The sequence below is a fragment of the Zonotrichia albicollis genome, chromosome 11, assembly GCF_047830755.1.
Source record: "Zonotrichia albicollis isolate bZonAlb1 chromosome 11, bZonAlb1.hap1, whole genome shotgun sequence".
Classification (NCBI taxonomy): domain Eukaryota; kingdom Metazoa; phylum Chordata; class Aves; order Passeriformes; family Passerellidae; genus Zonotrichia; species Zonotrichia albicollis.
The window spans coordinates 22,024,980-22,046,092 of record NC_133829.1 but is presented as its reverse complement, the minus strand read 5'-3'; the positions used below and the strand labels follow the sequence as shown (position 1 = coordinate 22,046,092).

The 21,113-nt window shown below is 51.3% G+C and overlaps 1 protein-coding gene across 1 annotated transcript; it reads left to right on the top strand.

Annotated features, from left to right (window-relative positions):
* On the top strand, window positions 1-11,450 carry LOC141730596 (uncharacterized). The gene is made up of 3 exons (XM_074549746.1): window positions 1-143; window positions 9,149-9,214; window positions 9,368-11,450. The coding sequence occupies exons 2-3, from the start codon at window positions 9,193-9,195 to the stop codon at window positions 10,288-10,290; spliced, it is 945 nt and encodes a 314-aa protein (XP_074405847.1). The 5' UTR covers window positions 1-143; window positions 9,149-9,192; the 3' UTR covers window positions 10,291-11,450.
* The last annotated feature ends 9,663 nt before the right edge of the window (window positions 11,451-21,113 follow it).

The following is a 21,113-nucleotide window of genomic DNA, read 5'->3' as shown; positions in this document are numbered from 1 at the left end:
AGCAGGGCCCCGGTGGCGGGCTGAGGGTGGCTGTGGCTGGGCAGTGGCGCCATTGTCGGGGGCGTGTGTGCGGTCCCGCGAGTGGCGGCAGCGGCCGGAGCACGCTGAGGCGGCGGCGGAGCTCGGAGGCGGCCGCAGCGCAGGTGGGAGCCGCGCTGGGTTGTGCGGGGGCTCGGGGCTGGCTGCGAGCCTCGGGGGCGGCAGGGGACTCGGGCGGGTTCGTTGTGCCGCGTCCGGCCCGTGTTGCCGCTGGCGTGAGGGCGCTGCGGGAGCGGCTGCCCGCGGTCTCCTTGCGGCCGCTGCCTCGGCAGGAGCCGCTGCCGGAGCAGCGCTGGCTCGGCCCGGTTGCTGTGGCTGGGACAGAGAGGGCTGCCCCGTGCTCGGGGCTGTGCGGGGAAATTCCCGTGGCCGGAGGTTTCTGTGCCCAGAGGAGTCCTGTAAAAGGGACTTTATTGCTGGGCAGAGGGAGAGGCCGTGGGGCATTTGCCGTGCGCTCTCTGCCATTGTTGTAGTTCGCAGCCTCCTTTTTATCCTCATTTTCCGGGCTGCGTCTCCCTCTCCCTTTGCCCACTGGCTGAGGTACTTGGAAGGTTCAGACCTCCCGATCGGCCAACTGCACGTCCTCGTTATTGTGCATCCCCACTTCTGTAAAACAGCCGATATTCACGGCTCTGTTAAGTTTTTATTCTTGTCGAAGTTCAGTTTGTCTGAGTAGCGGTCCGTGTTAATTAGTAAGAGTTTTTGAAACTGATGGTTTCTCCCTTCCTTATCTACGACTCCCTGACCCAATCTCCGGGAAGATTCGCTCAGTGAATTTTTTTTTTTTCTTTTTTCCTTACTGAGTCTTCTTTGGTTTTGCGATTATTCTCAGTGCCCTCATTCCCAGTCCTTCTGTAGCCGTTTCTGGATCAGGAGGCCTGGCTGCCATTCGCATCCCCTCGCTCAGCTGCTGAATGAGCTGCACTCTCAAGGTGTGGAGCATGGTAAAAAGATGTTGTTGCTGCAGCACATCAGAGGAGAAACAGCATTCGTTTAACACATAGTCTGCCAGGGAGCCACAAAACCGTGTCCCATTCCCATTCTTTCCACGTTTGGACTGGTAGATGAGCTGCTTTCTTCTTTCCTTTGTTATCTGTTTCATCACTTTTCCTTTGTGATCTATTTGCCAACAGCAGTTTGAGTCATTTAATTTTCCACAAACTCCTACTCCTTCTGATAACAGATGATCTGATCCCATCCCATGGTGAAGTGTTGTGTTCCTCATTTCAGTGGATTGATCAGCAGGAAGGTCAGGAGATGGAGCTGTCTGATTGGTTATTATTGCGAGGGCAGCTTGTAATCTAATGATGCCATTGAAATGAGAAATGGGTTCTGTGGCTCCTGGTATGAATTGATTCGAGTTCCCAGGGGCTGGTCCATGGTGTTGTAGGATTTGTTCTGCTGGCCGTTCATCTTTTCCCCCTTTTGGGGGCTCCATTCAGCCAAGACTTCATCAATTTACCACTTTTCTCTAACTGAATCATGAAATACTTGGATTCCCAACTGATTTCCCTGAGCTTGTGGCAGCAAGAACATCTCTGCTCTAATATACCCTGTATAACACAGACAGTGACAACACATGTTGGAGTGGGCAGAGGGATGATTCCCCCCCCCATTTATTTAAAGTGAAGTTTTCCCAACGTTGTCCATTTGGTCTTTCCCTTTGCAGCTTCACCTGTTTCTGTTGCAGGGTCAGATATCCTCCCCCTGGGCTCTGCCTCCAGCTGTGCAAATTCCATCAGTGCCAGCAGGCAGAGCTTGGGGTGAGGGGCAGAGGAAATCAGCCCAATTCCTGCCCCAGGCAAGAGACCCAGGTACATTGTCCACACTTTGCCCAGCAGTGTTCATTTGCATTTCTAAAGCTCTTCTGCAGGCTGCCTGGAATGAAGCTTCCCTTCATGCTGCTGGGCAATGTTGATGTTTTGTTGCTCGTCATTATCTCTGTGGGTATCTTTTGTGCTGTTCCCAGTCTGTTCAGGTGTTAAACTCATCTCCATTGAGTGGTGTAACACCCCTTGAAAAAAACCTTAAAAATAATTTCCCTAAGGCAAAGAAAACCAAACCTGAGTAGAGAAATAAGGTTTAAAAGAACCGAAATCGGTACATTTTGCAGCAGTGCAATGGCAGGCAGCCCAGAGTGTGGGTGTGAGTGAGCCCCAGAGTGGAATTGTGCCCTGGTGTTCCCCAGACTCTGTGGCAGTGCAGGCCCAGGCAGCGCTGAAGCTGCAGCAGTGGCAGCAAGGCTTGGCCCCAGTGGGTGGAGATGGCAGAGGAGGGTGGCCAGGATTGCAGAGGATTCCAGCCGAGGATCTGTGGGCAGGCGCAGGGGCTTGGCCCGCTGTGGAGCCCTGGCTGCTGCTGCGTTGCCTTCAGGGCAGGCTCAGGGGTGGCCTCCCATCCTCCTGCTGCTGGCGGGAAGTGCAAATCTCCGGGGCTTCAGAGCCCTTGGGGCCAGGCTGAGGGGTCCCCCGTGTTGAGCTGTGCTGGCGGCTGTTTCTGGACTCAGGGACACTTGGCATGGGCCCCTTGGCCACCAGTGGTGCTGCTTTGCACTCCTTAGGCAGGAGCCGATGTCCTGGCTGGGTGTTGGCAGCAGCAAAGTGCCAGGGCAGGCTGTGTGCCAGCCCAGCTTGCTGTGGGAAAATATGCCTTGATATCTGCTCCAGTGGTTGCTGAAGCAGTGAGAATTGCTTTTGCCCCCGTGTTAGGTGCCATGGTGTCAGCAGAACATATAGAAGCCTTCCTGCTCAGGGCATTTCAGTGCCAGGCTCTCACAAGCACCCACAGCTGCGTGGGTTGAGCTGAGCATGGGGCGGTGACCTGGGCTGTGTCTGATTCCCCTTCCTTAATAACAGCCTGTCTTGTAGCTCTTTTCCCTTCTGCTGCCCCTGCAGAGCCATCCACGAACACATTTCCTCCCTCAGACCAGGGAATGTCCCATCAGTCTGTCCCAGCCTGGGTCTGGAGCTCTGTCCCTGAGTGCAGTCCTGGGTTCCTTGCCAGCCCCTCTCCAGGCTGTTCAGTCAGGAGGCTGGGTGAAACCCTTGCCCTGTCCTCAGTTCTGAATCCTCCTGTGCCACTGAACAAGTTTCATACTGTAATAACTGAGCCCTGCTCATCCATGTAGAGGCTCTTTTGGTAGTCAAAGATTTACCTTGATGCCAAACTTGAAATTTAGGAGATCCTCCTGCTGTCATCAGTTTTCAGGCCTCACCTCCCATGAAAGCTGTGTCTGCACAGTTCTGCAGACAATGAGGCCACTCTGTGGCCCCTGGGTTAAGCATTTCAGCACCAGAATTCCTTTGGCAAGAACCTGTTTAACGTCCACTTATAATTCAGCTTCTTTTACCCTGTCTGGAAGGCCCAGGCCAGCCGCCTCAGTTAATCTTTATTTTAACACTTGAAAATTCTGTGTTTCCTCCTGCTGTGTATCCATCCAGTTTGTTGACTGGCAGGATAGGAGTGTTGTAGGGAGACATCCTTGGCTCAAAAAGCCCTGCCTTTAACAGGGACTCAATACCAGGCTGTGAGCCTTTCCTTCCCTGTCTTGGAACAGGGTATTTCTTGTCCTGGTTGCTTTAAAGTAATTTGTAGAACTTCCATATCTAATTTTCCCTCTTTCCCTGGGGCTGCCCACACTTTGGGGTTCACTTCAGCGTAGGCCTTGTCAGATTTTGGCACAAAGGTAGAATAGAACTAGCCTCTGTATCCCTTTTAGAGTATTAATATCCAGCTCTCAAATTCCTTCCTGTTTAATTACAATAACAGGAGGAAGAAAAAACAATTCATTTAATTCAAACCTAACCCCCACATCTTCTAATAGTGGTTGAACAAATCATACCTGGTCATCTTTCCCACTCATTCCCTTAAAAATTAAAATATTCCTTTACTAATTTCCCCTTTACGTCTAAGATTCAGAGTGCACTGAGAGGCCCCTGTGTCCATCAGGAAATGCCTCCTCTCAATGCAGACCCACCCTGAATGTTCTCAAGGGCTGCAGTGTGGAGGGTCCCTGGTGTGATGGGAGCTGTGACAGCCCTGCCAATCCATGTCCATCAAGGGGTGGACTTGCTGGTGCTGAGGGTGCTGCTGTCGGTGCTTGCAGTGTCCTTGTGCCCTGCAGCTGGAGCCCTGGTTCCTTGCCAGGGGCTGTTTGGGTGGGCTCTCCCCTGCCGAGGAGGGCAATGCCTCTGCCAGGTGCTTGTGGCCGAGCCGTGCCCTGGGTGCTGGGGCCCCCTTGGGCCCTGGGGTTGATCCCTCAGGGGCTGTAGGAACTGTGCCCTGGCCTTTGCCTTCAGCTTGGCCTTTTGCTGCTCCCTTCTTGCACTCACCTGCTGTGCCTTTGTGCCCAAGTGCTGCAGGGCCTTCTTGTGCCCCTCCTGCAGCCCCCTCAGTGCCTGTGGGTGCTTGTCTTGCTTTACAAGAGAGGTGTCTGCCAGGGAAGGCCGAAAAAGCCTCTCTTGGAATGGAGAATGCAAACCCCCTCCCTCTTAAATTTTAGACTAGTGAAATGAAGGGGCTCTCAGGCAAAGATATGGGAATAGGAATACCAGTTCTTTACTAGTGTGTATAATAAAGCAAAGAAACAGCAACAGCTGTGGCACTGACAGCAAACAGAGCCCGGAGCCAGTCCCGGCCTTTGGGCTGCGGCGCTTTCCCCTTGGGTGCAGTTCCGGGCACGGCCGGCAGGGGCGCTGGTGGCTCCCGCGGGGCGGGGCAGCGCATCCCTCCCATGGGAACCTCTGTGAACGGAAATAGAGCAATCCCTTCATCTAACTCTTTCACTTTTTTACCTTCTATGGCCTTTCTCCCGTGTTTTGAGAAAGAATTTGGAGAGGGCTGTCTTTTAACTGAGCTCCTAGTGTTTTGATAAGGTGCTTCCTGTAGAGAGAGAGAGAGTTTCCCTGAACAGCCGGAGCTGTGGTTACCACGGGGATGTAACTCAGAGCAGGACGGGGTCAGGGGAGGATATCCCGCCGAGGCTCGGTCGGAGTGTGGGCAGGGTCTGCTGCCGGAATCGGCAGAGGGGGATCTTCCCGTGGAGCCCGAGGCGGAGCGTGGGCAGCCCCCACATGGCTGATGGCGGCTGATCCGGCAGCTCCCGGCAGAGCAAAGGCAGGTGGGAGAGCCCGGCAGCAGCGGCGGTGCCCAGCGCAGGTGGCACGGGCAGGGCAGCCGGGGATGGGATGGCTGGGACCCCCCCTGGGTGCGGTGGGCGCGGTGACCTCGGAGCAGGCGGCAGGACAGAGCAACCCCCATCTTGCCCAGCATGGGCGGCAGAGCGGCCGCGGGCCAGGCAGTGAGAGCAGGGCACACAAATTGAGCGAGAGCGCCGGGGCAGGTGGAGCTGCCCTGGGCAGTGAGGCCTCACCTGGGATGGAAAGCGGGGCAGGGGGAGCTGAGGCGGGCAGCGAGCCGGGACCCGGGACAGGCGCCTCGGCCGCGAACGGAGGGGGAAGACCTGCAGAGGATCCCACTCTCTTTCTGAGTTTTTGTCTTTTTCTCCTCCCTTTCATTTCCCCTTTTTCTCTTCTTGTTTTTTCTCGGGGCATTCTGATACTTCAAGGATTTTTATTCTCCTAAAATCTCCTGTCTAACATATGGCATATTCTCTTTTTTCTACATTAAATGGGTTTTTTTAACAAATACATCCAGAGCCTAGCAAATCCAAACTTCTGCTTTGATACTTTGAAATGGTCGATGAGCTAACTCAGGACCTCCTAATGGTGCCCTAATGTTGTTTTTCGCATCACCTTTTTATTTATCCTTTGGCAAATTACGGATACATCCTAAATCCAAAAATGCCAGTGCACCCATAGTTCCTTAAAAAATGATCACACAATGCTTGAGTACCCCAGTGGGTTTTCTGATGCCTGTCTTCTAATACTTGCCTAGAAGCACATTTTATTAAGTAATTGTCTTTCATCAAGAAGTTTCCATTTCCCTGATTTATCTTGTTCATTTCCTGTCTTGTTTAATTCTTTTTTTTCAGCTTCCCTGAACTTTGGAATTTCCATGTTTTCCTCGTTTACTGTTAATATTAACATAACTCATTCAGCTCCATTTTCTGCTGCATCCTTAGCATTGTGATTTGCCAAATTATTTCTTCCTCTTTCTGGGGTCTTTCCCTTTTGGAGTTCCATAATATGTACTATAGCTATCTCTTTTAGGTGATTGTAATGCCTCTAAAATAAGTTCCTCATGTACTAGTCCTTTTCTTCTTGAATTAAGTAATCTTTTTCCTTTCCAAATTTTTTATAGGTATGTACTACTCTAAAGGCATACCTTGAATCAGTATACATAGTTCCTTTATTTTGTGTTAAATATTCTAGTGTTCTTTTTAAAGTATATAATTCACAAGTTTGAGCTTACTAGTTTAAGGTTAATTTCCCTTTTTCCATAGTTTGCATCTTTATCCCGTCCATAACTACATACCCTGTATTTTCTCCTTTTGTCAGGAGGTGTATCTCTGTTAGCTAACATAACTCCCAAAGGACTAATTTTTTTTCTTTTTTGTCCCCTGTATCCACCTTACTGGTTTTCTGTCTCATTTTTCAAGATCTTCTCTATTCATCTTTTGCCTCTGTTTCTGTTTCTCTGTTTCTGTCTTTCCCACCCTCAAGACACAGAGTGGATCCCTGTTGACAGAGAATCGCGGGTTCCTGTGGCTCCCCCTCGCCTTGGGGTGGCCTCTGGGTCTCAGTATCTCCGGGCCTCCTGGGAGGGCCCTGACTCTGCTGCCTCCGGTGCCGTTCCCCTGTGAGGCTGATTTGTGTGTCACTCACACTCTTTAGCCAGGGCCCCCTCACACGCCCTGGGGACAATGGCCCGTTTGCAGGTCACCTGTACCTTATGCCACAGCCCCCACACGCCCAGGAGAACAATGGCTTATTTGTGGGTCACACACTCCTCTTTCCACAGCCCCCCTTCCCACCCGCCCGGGAAGCTGAGGCTGATTTTGTGTGTGACTCACTCTAACACACAACAAGACAACAATGAGGTACCTTTTGTTATAAATGATCAAATCGAGAGCCAAACTTATAAGAAAATTTAGCAAAGATTTATTAATTTGTCTGCAAGACTGAAGTACGGTTGTCAAAACCATCACAGCCAAGGGTCAGTGTCGAGCCCGGGTTCGGTGCTGGGTGAACACGGATCTGACCTGCGAATGTCAGAGTCTCGCCCTGTTCACAAATGCTGCCTGACACGGCAGCGAGTTCTTTTACAGTTTATTCTGCTCGAGGCAGAGATGACCGAATGTTCTTTGTGTCTCTTCCCATGCATAACCTTGGCTTTACCTGTGCAGAGGTGGACAAAGACTCAGTCCCGGTGTCTGATGTTGTCAGTAGACTCCGGGGAAGTCAGCATTCACATGCATCAGGGTGGGGCTGTGGATCATCTTGGTAGCTGTAATTGACGAGGCGTTAATCACTCTTGGGTGGACCTGGTGACCCGGGGAAGCCAGCGATTATCGCCCTGGAAGCTTCTGTTCTTTCATTAAAAACCCCGATGTTTATCTCAACCAACTCCAGGAACTGGATGTATATGAATAAGACACTGCTCCTGGCCAGGATGGTCAAAAGACATAATGTGGATTTTACAATATTTTATACATTAGTAGCATGAATTATCTCTACCATATGCTACACTTTCACATTACCTATTACAGGTTTAGGTGTTTCTTGCCAGTCCCCGTTCTCTTGGATATCCCTCAAGCCAGCTGTGCTGTCCAATCCCAGATGTTCTTGAGCATATCCTCAATCCGGCAGAATTTTGCACAACCGTGGATGCTCTTGGAATGTTAATTTCTCAACCCAGCAGGTTTTAATTCTGGATGCTCTTGGACTCTCTTATCCCTGAAACCAACAGAATTTTTAGGGTTCCCTTTTGTCCCGTTTCCTAGTGGATTGGGCTCGGAAACTCCTCTGCTCCCTTGCTCCGAGGGGTCCAGCCCCTCTCTGAGACCCAGTCCCAGTTACCCCGGGGGATTCTCTCACTCCTCTTCTCACTCGCTGTGTCTCTTTACTGGCTGCTTCCCTCGAGGAAAGTTGGAAACGCAGCGTGGGAGACTCCAGAACTCACTTGGCAGGTCTGGGACAACCAGCCCTCATCTCATTCACAGCCCAGAGCAGAGAATGAGGGGAGAAGGGAGCCCGGGAGCCCAAAGAGCCCCGGCATCCCAAAATGGGGAGAGCGAAGCGGGGGAGCTTTTGGCATTGCTGGGACTGCCAGCAGCCTGGGCAGGGCGGACACCGAGGAGAAGGGGGACCCCCAATCCAAGCGTGACCCCCAGCAGCTGGGACAGGGGGGAGCCCCCGAACACCAGAGGGGAGGGACCAGAGACGGGGAACTCCTGGGAGGCTTTTTCAGGGCTGAATCTGGGTGTTTGGGAGTTTTTTGTGGAGCACTGATGGCCGGTGACTTGTAGAGATGGACTTGGGCAGAGCAACCTTCAAACTCAATGTGTGTTGGGGAAGAAGGAAAGCCTTATAAATACGATTGTCTGGCAAAAGATTTTGTGAACATAAAAAGTATAAGGAAGATTGAAATGAAAGCAATATCTGAGATACCTCAGTTAGTGATTAACTGGAAAACAATGGTGTGGCCCAACTGAAGGTAATCCCCTTTTGATGAAACAATTCCCTCTGCTCGCAGACAGATCCAAGGGTCAGAGCGGACCCCACTAGCTCAATAAAAGGGGTCCAAAGAGGAGTTTTTAGAGTTTAAAATGTAACATAGTATGGTGATGTAATGATTTTTACAGGCTGTATGTAAATGCTCTAGGATTTGTATCTTGTACTAGATTGGTTAGTGAGAAATAGAACATTCAACACAGAAGAAGATTTAGTGTATTGTAACAGGAACCTTACACTCTTACGCTCTTCTCCTCTTACTCTGTTACCCTCTCATCCTCTCTACCCCTCTCTTCTCTCAGGCCTGCTCCGAGCTGTGCCTGGCAGCTCCAAGCAGGGCCCTGCACCCAGGCCCTTTGCAATAAACCGCAAGTTCCACGCCCTGGCTGCAGAGCTCTCTCGTCTCCGTCCGTCCCGACCGTTCTACCCCCCGACACTCCTACAAACGCTCTCATCCCTTGTTTTCCCCAAACCAGGATTTCCCATTGCCAGCCCCAGGGAGGCTGCGAGGAAGAGGAAGATGCCCCGGGACACTGAGGCAGGTGAGGAGGAAGTCAGTGCCCCTTTCCCCTCTGTGCTGCTCCATCTCCCAGCCCAGCACGGCCCTGCCTGCAGCTCAGACCTGGGGGGATCTCCTTGCCCTTGCCTGTGGCACGGAGGCAAATCCCATCCTGTCCTTGTCCTTCCTCCCCCAGAGCAGGAGCTGAGCATGGAGAGCAGGGAGGACAAATGCCCGCGGCAGAACCTGGTGGAAGAGGCCGTTTTGAGCGGCTCCACGGCGCAGGAAGCCAACGGGGAGGAAAAGCCCCGGAGATGCCGCACGAGGAGGGGCTGCAAACGCAGCTGGCGGGGATCTGAGGGGGAAAGAGCCAGCCTGGGCCGGGAAGGCGGCCGGAGATGGAGCCAGAGCTCGGAGCTGGTGCTCCATGAGCAGCTCCATGATGGGGAGAAGCCCCACACGTGCGAGGAGTGTGGGAAGAGCTTCAGGCAGAAAGGCGACCTGATTGTGCACCAGAGGATCCACACTGGGGAGAAGCCCTACGAGTGTGGGGAGTGTGGGAAGAGCTTCAGCCAGAGCTCCAGCCTGATTGTGCACCAGAGGATCCACACTGGGGAGAGGCCGTACAGGTGCGCCAAGTGTGGGATGTGCTTCAGCCAGAGCTCCAGCCTGATCACGCACCTGAGAACCCACACTGGGAAGAGGCCCTACGAGTGTTCCAAGTGTGGGAAGGGGTTTAGGACCAGCTCCCATCTCCTCCGGCATTATCAGAGTCACAGAGAGGAGAGGCCCTTCCAATGCCCCGACTGCGGGAAGGGATTCAAGTACAACTCCAACCTCATCAGACACCGGCGCATCCACACAGGGGAGAGGTCCTACGAGTGTGATAAATGCAGGAAGAGGTTTCCGACCAGTTCCCATCTCCTCCAGCACTATTGGATTCACAGAGAGGAGAGGCCCTTCCACTGCCCTGACTGTGGGAAGGGATTCAAGCGCAACTCCGACCTCGTCACCCACCGGCGCATCCACACAGGGGAGAGGCCCTACGAGTGTCCCCAGTGTGGGAAGAGCTTTTGCAGCAGCTCTGACTTGACCAAACACCAACGGAGGCACCACTAAGGGAAGCCCTGCGAGTTCCCCGAGTGCGGGCAGAGCTTCGTGCGCTGCTCCAGCTCCATCCCCCACTGGAGGAGGCACTTTGGGCACAGCCCTGGTCACTGACATTCCCTGTGATCCATGTTGGGAACACACCTGGCTGCTTCGCCTTTTGGTTTGGCCTCTGCTTCACCTTCATCCTTTAAAAACACCCAAAACTGGGTTAAATGAAGGAAATTGATCAAATAGATAGATCTGAAGTTCCATAATTGCTGAGTTGTTTTAGAGGGAATTTAGTATTTGGGGACACGTTCTGTGTGGAGTGCTGCTGTTGCTAAGAGGCAGGAATTTGATCTCACCCTTCTTGTGTTGCTAAGAACTCCTCCCCTGACCCCAACCCCAACTCCACCCTTGGGATACCCTATAAAAACTCCACGGCTCTGCCTTTGCCCTGTCTTTGGGGGATAAGAAATGGATTCCCAAAGGATCAGCCCTTTTTCCACTGGATTACAAAGGATCAGCCTCATTCTCTACTGGATTCCTAGAGGATCAAGCTTTTCCCACTGGATTCACAGAGGATCAGCGCTTTTCCACTGAATTCCGAAAGGATCAGCTCTTTTTCTACTGGGTTCTCCGGGGATCAGCCCGTTTCACACTGGATTCCAAGAGGATCAGCGTTTTTCACTGGATTCCCGGAGAATTCTCACACTGTCATTGTTGTTTTTTTGTTTTTACTACTGCATTTGTATTTTTAATTTTTCCTAATAAAGAACTGTTCTCTCTACGCCCATATCTTTTCCTGAGAGCCCCTTAATTTCAAATTATTATTCTTATTATTCTTCTTATTATTATTATTTATCAATGGGAGGGGGTATATATTTTCCATTCCAGTGGAAGCTCCTGAAATGGGGAAACACCCCCAAGGTCGGGCCATGTAAAATAGTTCTGGAAATATGTAGATTAGTTTTTGGATATGCATGAGGGTCTATGAATATGCAACAGACTGATGTAATTAAAACCAGAATAATTAAGGGATGTCCCCGAAAATAACTGGGGGGTCTTGGTGGCCATAACAACCTTTGCTCGAAGGTCCTGTCTCCCCTTACATCAGCTTGTTGCCTCTTCATCGACTTTTTGTGTATCCATAAACTGCTTCACCTATTCCAGGAACAAAATTGGCTTCATCTGGTTTGGGGGTCCCATCCCCCTCCCAGGTAAATTTGGAGTGTCCCCTCCCCCTCCCAGCTCAGTTTTGGGATCCCATACCCCTCCAAGCTTTATTTGGGGGTCCCATTCCCCTCCCACCTCAATTTGGAGGTCCCATTCCGCTCCCAGCTCAGTTTTGGGGTCCCACCCCCCCTCTTTTCCCTGCTCTCTCCTTTCCGATCGTTCCCCCAATCCCCTCCCCCGTGTTTGGTTTTGGGGGCTCCAGGCCCCTCCTGCTCCGTTTTAGGGTCCCGACCCCATTTTGGATTAATTTGGGGTCCCCAGCCCATCCCCAGGGTCACCTTCCCCCCCTCCCCAAATTCCGCTCCTGGCAACTGATGAGTCATCAGCGAGACACGCTCTGATTGGCTGGAAATTACCCCGCGCCTTCTGTGATTATTTACCGCAGTGAGAGGCCTTGGTGTGTGGCTGGCAAGTGATGAGTCAGAGTCGGGCAGGGCGCTGATTGGCTGAGAATCGCTGGGCGGGGCCAGTGCTCTGAATTTGTGCCCAGCAAATGGATCGTCATCAGTGCCGCGTGTTCTGATTGGTCGCGATCTGTTTTAGGGTGGGGACCGAAAGAACTGGTGTTTCTTGGGGTTTCTTTGGGTTTATTTAGGGTTTGTTTGTGGTTATTTATGGACTCTTTAGGGTTTTTCTTGGGTTTTACTTGGTTTATTTCTGTTTATTTGGGGTTATTTGGAATTATTTGTGTTTATTTGGAAGTTTTTGGGTTTATTTGGGCTTATTTGGAATTATTTGGGGTTCTTGGGAGTTATGTTGGTGTATATGGGATTTTTCTCGGTGTACTTGAAATCATTCGGGAGTTTTTGGGTTTAATTTGGTTTTCTTTGTTCGTTTTTTGGGGGTTATTTGGATTTTCTTGGGGTTATTTGGGGCATTTTCAGGTATTTGGGATTTTTTGGGGGTTCTTTGGGGTTTATTTCGAGTATTTGGGGGTTATTTAGGTTATTTGGGGTCATGTGGGGTCAAAAAATCCGGGAATGTTTCTCCTGCAAAAATCGGAAATTTTTCCTTAAAAATCTAAGTTTTTCTCCCAAGAACCAGGAATGTCCCTTAAAAGACCCGGATTTTTCCCAGCCAATAGCAGCGCGCCCCGCCCCAAACCAACCAATCACCGTGGGTCTCCCCTCAGGAACACCGGCCTCCCCGTGCGCCTGATCCAGCCAGTCACCGCACGGCTCTCACGCGGCGAACCAACCAATCACTGCACGCACCCCACAGCTACTCCCGCCTCTCTTGAGCTGAACCAATCACCGCGCGTCTCCCCTCGGCAACTCCTGCCTTCTTTGCCCCATGCAGCCAAACACCATGCACCGCCCCGCCCCCCCATGTCAGTCACCGTGCCCTCCACGAAACCAACCAATCACCGGGCGTCTCCCCGCTGCAACTCCCGCACTCCCTGCGCCGCTCCAGCCAATCAGAGCCGAGCCTGAAGCAGCGCCTCCTGACCCCGGGGCCGGGCATGAAGTGGGCGCCCCCTCCCCCCCCGCCCCTCGGGACCCCCTCAGGGACCCCCGGGAGCCGCCCCGGGCTCGGGCGGGTCCTGCGGGAGGCGCTGGAGAGAGCGGGGGAGGCGCTGGGAAAGGACGGGGGGCTCCGGCAGCTGCTGAGGAGGCGCAGGGACAGGTGAGCGGTCCTGGAGGGGTCGTGAGGGGAATATAGGGAGGGGTTTTGAGCAGGTTTGGGGGGGATATGGGGAGGGTCAGGGGGGAACTTGAGGGGGTTTTAGCGGGGTCTGGGGGTGCTGGGGGGGCTATGGGGGGGAATTTGGGGAGGGGTCCTCGGGGGCTGTCACGATCCGTCGTCATGGGTTTTGTGATGGTTCCTGGATTTGATCTCAGGGTGCACAAAGAACCGACATGGTACAAGGGGGTTTGCAATGATAATCGAAACAAATGCACCTTTATTGAATGAGCACAGCAAAATGCGATAGAGGGATTAAGGGTGAGAAAAAGATGGGGGAAGAGAGAGACAAAAGAGAGAGAGAGAGATAGAGAGAGGGGATAGAGCTACCAAATGTAGAGACGAAGTCCTTTGGTCCAGTCCAGTCATGGATCCGCCTGTTACATCGGGGAGATCTCGAAGTCTCTCGCTAACTCAGAGGTTTTGATTATGATAACTTTATCGGAAATTGCGAGGGGGGGATACAGATACAATAAGGAATAGATGTAACAGGTAGTCCATGCTCTCAGCAGTAAGCGAGAGCCATTGTCTTCTTGGTGCAGCGGTCACAACCTGCAGGCAAACATCTCGCTTTGGTCAGCTTGCCTGCCTCACACACCTGCCCCGGGCTGGGGGTTTCAGTCCCAGTCCTTGGAAGGAGCAGAGGGGCCTTTTCACATGGGGGTTCCATGTCTCAGTCCTTGGTGGAGAGGCTCCTTCCATCTCAGTCTGTCTGTCCCGGTGGTTGTAAAACAGGTGAGGGTCTTCTGTGGGGGGACCACCTGAAACTCAGGAGAAGTCCAGCCAGGCCGAGAGGTGGGACAGCTCCCAAGGCTGTTGTTGCACAAAGGGCACGGTGCCCCTTCTTCTTCTCATTGGGCTCAGTGTAGCACACAGCAAACAACACCTGTGAGAACAATGGCTTAGCAACGCTCTCAGGTCTCAGGCACATGACTTTCTCCCTTGGAGCCAGAGATTTCAGACAGGGGGGGTCTTCTCTTCAGTGGTCCCCCAATGATGATCGTGAGGCAGATGAGGGAAAATTCGGACAGACTCTCACAAGCAGAAAGTGGCAGGATGTGTCTGCTTCCAGTGCTTGTCTTGGCTCTTCCTTCACAGTGCTGGCAGCACCATCAGAGACACAGCACATGTTCTCTCATGCCAGGGTCATCCCAATCTTCTGCCCAGGTGCCTCCCAGGTTCACCAGGGAAAATGGCTGCTCCTGCCAGTCCATCCCCTTGCCCAGAAGGCACCCGCTTGTGTTTGGGCACGAGCTGCTGGCCACAGCAGACGGGCAGCACCCGCAGCATTGGCCATCAGACGCTGGGCTGACGTTTTCATCCAGAGAGCAAGAAAAGCAGCCAGAAGCACACAAGGCAACTTGACAGTATCTCTGTAAGAATGTCATTGTCCTGTGAAAGTCAATAGTGGATGGTGGTTTTGTAAGGCAGAAAATCACTTCTGAGCAAAAATCATTCCAGGAAGGGACAACAGCTTCTGCCTTCTGATGGATAAGTCAATTTGCCACTGCTGTCCAGGCCCATGGCCCCTCCCAGTCTAGTCAGATTTTGGTCTGGGGGTATTTTTGGGGTTAGTCTGGAGGCAAAGATCACACTGTCACTTGAGTAATAGCGGCATAAAAATTCCTGGCAACGATTCTTTCAATCAAGTAGGTGTGCAGGGCATCCATTCCCCAGTGTGTTTTCTGGTGCTCCTCCCTTACTAGTGACTACAAGAAATGGGAAGGGATTACCAGCTTCCCTTCAATGGTAGCCCGCCCTTCTTGGTTGTATGTCCCTTTTTGATCTTTGATTAGTTTTCTATCTTTCTTATTGTATTCTGGCTTACCTTCAAGGGAAATTTGTCCACCTGGAATCAGAGCTCCTTCAATAGTTACCTCACCTTTTGCTACTTTCTTTGCCTCTCTATCCGCCAGCTCATTTCCTTCTTCCAATTCTGAGCTCACTCTCTGGTGTGCCTTAATATGCGTAATTGCTGCCTTTTCAGGCAGCTGAACTGCTTCCAGCAGCCCAACTATCCCGGTCATCTCTTGTGCATGTTTGATGTTCTTTCCTTGTGAGGTCAGCAGTCCCCCCTCTCTCCAGGTGCTCCATGCGCATGCACAACTCCAAATGCATACCATGGGTCTGTATAGATTTTATTCTCTTTCCTCCTGCCATTTCTAAGGCAAAAGGAAAAAGAATCAGTGCAATTATTTTGGTCTTCTGTGCAGAGGTGCCTGTTGGTAAGGGTCCAGATTCTGTTACCTCTCTGCAGGTAGTGACTGCATATCCAGCAAGTCGCTTTCCACTGGCAACGTGGCTACTCCTATCAGTGAACCAGGTCTCTGCACCATCCAAAGGAGTGTCCTTCAAGTCTGGCCATCTGGAGTAAGTAGCTTCAATGGTCTACAGGCAATCGTGGTGTGCTGCTTCTCCTTGATGCCACTGAGAAAAGGAGCTGGGTTCACCAGGTTAGTGACTACAGAGTCCTTTGCCCAGCACTGACCTCATACCCCAGGTAGATTATTTTCTGTTTCACTGCCTCTGCCTTTTTTTTTCTTTGATACTCTGTATCCTTGGAGCCGTAGGAAATTCAAAAGGCTCGCGGTCCAGGCAACACATGCTTCCCTTGTCTGAGTGGATATCAAGAGATTATCCACGTACTGTAATAGCCTTCCTTCTTCTTGTGGAGCTTCCCGGGACTTTAGGTCTTTTGTAAGTTGTTCTCCAAACAGAGCAGGGGAATTTTGAAGCCCTGAAGGCCTTGAGGCCTTCACAATCTATGTGTGGTGGTTTGACCAGGAAGAAGTGGGAATTCTGGGGGGCTGTGGTCAAACCAATGGATGCTTGGAGTTTGATATTGGCACCTGGAGTGGCCAGTGGGGTCTGGACACACCTCCGAGAATACACAGGGGTTAAAAGCAGAGCTTTGGCCCTGGCAGGCTCTCTTGGGACTTCGAGGGACAGAGGTCAGATCTCCCTCCCCCGTCCAGCCGCTGCTGCTGGGCGGGGAGGGGCAGCCATGCGGTAGGCCTGGGCCTGGACAGAGATGGGGGTGAGAAGGCCCTCGAGGATGGAAGGGTGGAGGAGCAGCCCCAAGAGACATCAGGCAGCCATTCCCCCCCCCAGCAGGGAGAGAGGGGGAGAGTTGGTGTCTGAATGTGATAGCAGCCGGCCCAGGAGGAGAAAGGGGGGAGAAGGGTGCAGCCCGGCCGGCCGCAGCAGCAGCAGCAGCGTGTGTGGGAGTGCTGGAGTGCTCCGGGACAGACAGAGACTGAAGTTTTAACCCCTTTCTTTCATGACTGGGGCCTTGCAAAAATGCTGATCCTCCTCAGAGCTGAATAAGAAGGGAAATAGGAGATGAGATGAGATGAGATGAGATGAGATGAGATGAGATGAGATGAGATGAGATGAGATGAGACAAGGACCTGGCCTGAAAGATGTGGAGATGATTGAGTGGAGAGTGATGATTGGAGTGGCCTTGTGGCTGGACTTTTCTTGTGGCCATGGACTCAGTTTGTTCCTGTGACACAGAGACTGCACTTAGGGGGGGAAGCAGTGCCTCAGAACCAGGAGGGTTCATCGTGGGGACCCCTCGGCCCCAGGGGGTTGGAAAAATATGGGGGGGACAGATGTCCCAAAGCAGAGACTGTGCCTTTTTGGAGTGAGACAAGGCATCCTTAAAAGACAACCCTAGAAGCAGCTCTGGTCCAGGCACAGTGGTGAGAGCACTGGGCATGGAAGGAAGATGTCACAAGCGGCAAAAGGACTTTTCCAGGCAGTGCCGAGTGACATTGGAAGCACACGAGGTTTCAGCATGTTTCCAGGGGAAGCCTATGGAACAAGAAGGACTCCTCTCCTCTTCATGAACTGAAGTTTGAGTATACTAAAGTGTGGTGCCAGGCTGGGCAGTTGGTGATTTGGGAGAATGTATCGGATTGGGAAATTCAGGTAGTGGGGAGGAGGAAAGTGGTTTTTTTTGTAAGGTTTTCAATTTTTTTTTTCTTTTCCTTATAGTTTTTCCCTATTTTCCTGTAGTTTAGGTAATAAAGTGTTCTTTATGTTTAAGCTGGAGCCTGTTTTGCTTATTCCTGGTCACATCTCACAGCAGACCCCAGGGAGAGGGTGTTTTCATGGGGGCACTGGCTCTGTGCCAGGCTCTAACCATGACATCTTTTTCCCACCTAATCTCTTCAATTAACTTTTCATACAAGAACCAGATGGCCTGCATGTATCTTTCAATACATAGCCTACAATATCCCAACAGGCCTAAAAACCTTCTGACTTCGCTCTTAGTTTTTGGTGCGAGTGAGACTATCCCTGTAATTCTCTCAGAGTTCAGCCGCCAGCTCCCTTGACAAATCACAGATCCTGGGTATATTACTTCCCTTTCTACAAATTCGAGTTTCCCTTTTGATACCTGAAGTCCTTGGCCCCCCAGAAAATTTAACAACACTATGGTGGATTCCCAAATTTCTTTTTCTTCCTGTCCTGAGAAAAGCAAATAATTTACATATTGGATGAGCTTTAGCTCAGGTTTAATGGAGAAGAATTTTGTTACTTCTCCTAGGGCTTGACCAAACAGGTTTGGGGATGCAGAAAACCCTTGGGGTAACCCAGTCCACCGAAGCTCTTGCTTCCTTCCAGAATCAGGGTCCTCCCATTCAAAAGCAAAGATAACCCACTTTCCTCTGCCAGTGGGTATGCCCAAAAAGCATCTTTTAGGTCTATCATGCTAAACAACTGGGATGTTACTTAGGAGTGTATAGGGATTAGGCATTACTGGGTACGGATTCACTGTTCTTTTGTTCACTTCTCTCAAATCTTGGACAAGCCTGTAAGTCCCATTTGACTTCTTTACTGGTAATATGGGTGTATTATGGGGGGACATACATGGTTCTAAGGTGCTGTCCTCAAGTAGGTCCTGGATCAGCGGCTGTAATCCTCGTCTCCCCTCCAGGTAGAGTGGATATTGTCATAGCTGAACTGGATGGTTCTCATTAGTTATTTTTATTACTATAGGTTACATGTTCAATTTAACTCAGTTTTTTGGTTTTGCGCAAATCATCTCTTGAATTTTCTCCTCATTTTCTTCCCTTCATTGGAGAAGCTTAAGTACCATTTTCCCTTTCTCTGGGAGCACTCCAGAGAATGTCAAAATGCACCTGTAAATCCTTTCCTAATAAATTTCACCCTGCTTCTGGAACTAATAGAACATCCCCAATTCGTATTTTATTTGTTCCTCCAAACTTTGTTTGCTTTATAACTTTTGAGGCTTTGAAACTTTCCCCTTGTTAATGTTTCAAAAGACAGGTGTCAGCTAATCAAGGCAGGAGCCACCCCTGAAATGGAAAATGTAAACCCCCCTCCCTCCAAATTGTTATAATTTTTTAAATTGAGGGGGCTCTCAGGCACAGATATGGGAGCAGGAAATAAAATTCTTTAATAGGGAAGAAAATTAAACAAATAAACAATGCAGTACATAGAACAATATTGACAGAGTCACAGCTCAACCTGACACCCTGTGGGTCAGGGTGTTGGTAGCAGGCCAAATAGAAATTTGGCTGCAGTCCTCCTGGAGTGTCAGGTGTGGTTCTGTTGGAGCAGGAGGTCCTGTAGAAAAGGATGTATTCCTCTGAAGATCCAGTGGGAGAAGAGACAGCTGCTGTTCCTCTGGGGAATCCAGTGGAGAAAGCTGTTCTGGTATTCCAGAATCTCCAGATTATATCTGGGTAGCAATCCTTGGCTCCTCCCTCTGGGCGGAGCATCTCACAATGGGATGGTATAGTTCTTATCAGTCATGCAGTGACATTCAATAGCCCATTATCAGCAGATGCCCCTCCCAAAGGAGGAGTGATTGTGATCAGTCAAAGAGAGAGATAAGGAAAACTGCCCACTTGACAAGACAACCCCCATACAGATGGTAATAGAATACATCTTGCCTTGCAATCTGGAACAACCCCAGAGCCATCAGCCCATCCCAGCTGGTTATGTGATGAGGCCTCCAAATCCCATCTTGGGAGATTTTTGGGTCCTCTCCAAAGTCTGTGAAAATGGAAAAATGTAGTCAAAGGCATTTACTTGCAAATCTTGCAGTGACAGGCTCAATATCTAAATTGAATAAGGGTGGATTTACATTTGTTAGAAAGAGGAAATTTTTTACATTAATGAGAGTGGCACAAAATGGCAACCGTTTTTCCAGAGAATTGGAAGCCCCATCCGTCCAAGAGCAGGAGCTTTGTGCAACCTGACCCAAGGGAACCCTCTCATCCCCTTGGACAGAATTCCTGTTTTGTGGTTCTCTGATGTCCTGGGTGCCCTCACAAGGCTTCTGGCCAGAATGTCTGCTGAGGGCAGCCAGGGTGCTGCAGGGGCAGTGACCTCACAGCCATCACCATGGCAGCCCTGTCCCCTGGGCCTGGCTCTGCCCTTTCCTCTGCCCCTGCCTTGGCTCTGCTGGCATGAAGAGTTTTGTCATTAATATCTTGTCCCCAAGGTGCTGGGGCCAATGGCTTCCCAGTCAGGCTCCTGGAGCAGAAGTGGCTTTTCAGAGCCCAGCCAGGAATGAGCCCTGAGGCAGCAGCTCTGCAGTGGTGGCCACCAGGCCGGGCTGCCAAGGGAGGCTTCTGGCCATGGCCTGCAAGCAGCTGCTGCTGCCAAGGTGCCTTTGGTGCCTCAGGCTCTCCCTGGCACAGCTCCCAGCATGGCACTCTGCCCTTGTGCCCGAGCCCTTCCCTGTGCTGGGGCTGGCCTGGGGCTTTTCCTGCAGCGGGACCTGCCTGCTCATGGCACAGGAAAGGCAGTTCCTGCTGGAGCAGGAGGCTGTTTCTGCAATGGGCTCCAACAACTCCAGCAAGGCCCAGTTGACTTCAAAATTGCTGCCTAGAGCACTATATTCTAGTAATTGTTATAGCTCCTGATCTGTGAAGTAAATAACTGTGCTAGTGATCTTTCCATCTGATCATGATCAGAATAAGCCAGAAACATACTTATATAAATTAATCTGGTATTCTATCATGAATCCTGCAGGAGAAATTCTGTTAGTCGAATACCACGTGTTCAATCTTTTACACCTTTGACAAATTCTGGGGCTGGGATTGGATCCAGCCACTCCCAGTCTCCTCTCTTTGAAGGAATTTTAGAAGTCTAGGGGCCCTGCAGGGGTTTGAGGATCCATGGTGGCTGTTCAGTGTCATTTCTCCACCTCATGATTTAGCAGGAGTTTTTCCAATAAAGAAATAAAGATTTTTCCTGAAGCTCCCACTGTACACATGACAGGAACCCCTGTGAGTGTCTGGGACATCCTGGCTCTTTGGCAGCCTGGGGACTCCTGGGATGTCACAAAGGAGCCCCCATGAGTGCCTGTGACAGATCGGTGCCTTTGCAGCTCAAGGTGCCCTGGGATGTCACCATGGAATGGCTGTTACTGCCTCTGACCACAGGGCTCTTTAACATCCCGAGAAAGGCCTGGGAGGTCTTCATGGGGCCCCTGTCTCTGCCTGTGGCATTCCAGCTCTGGAACAGCCTGGAGACTCCTGGAAAGTCCCCATGGAACCCCTCTGAGGGCCTGTGACAAATCTGATCCTTAGCAGGCAACCATCGCCAGCCTCCTGTTGTTCTGTTCAGTTTCCACAGCAACCATTACCAGGACCCTGTTGCTATGGTCAGTTTCCATGGCAGCCATCAGCAGCCCACTGTTGCTATGGTCAACCATCCCCAGCCCCCTGTTGCTGTGCTCAGTCCTTTGGCAGCTCCATGGAGACCCCATGCCAGGGGTGGTTGCCATGGACACCAGCTCAGGCCTGCAGCCACAGCCCGTTGCCATGGCAACCATTGGCAGCCCCATCCCCAGGCTCATGGGATCCCAGAACCACAGAATTGGCTGAGCTGGGAGGGACCCATCAGGATCCTCCAGTCCAACTGCTGGCCCTGCACAGGACACCCCAACAATG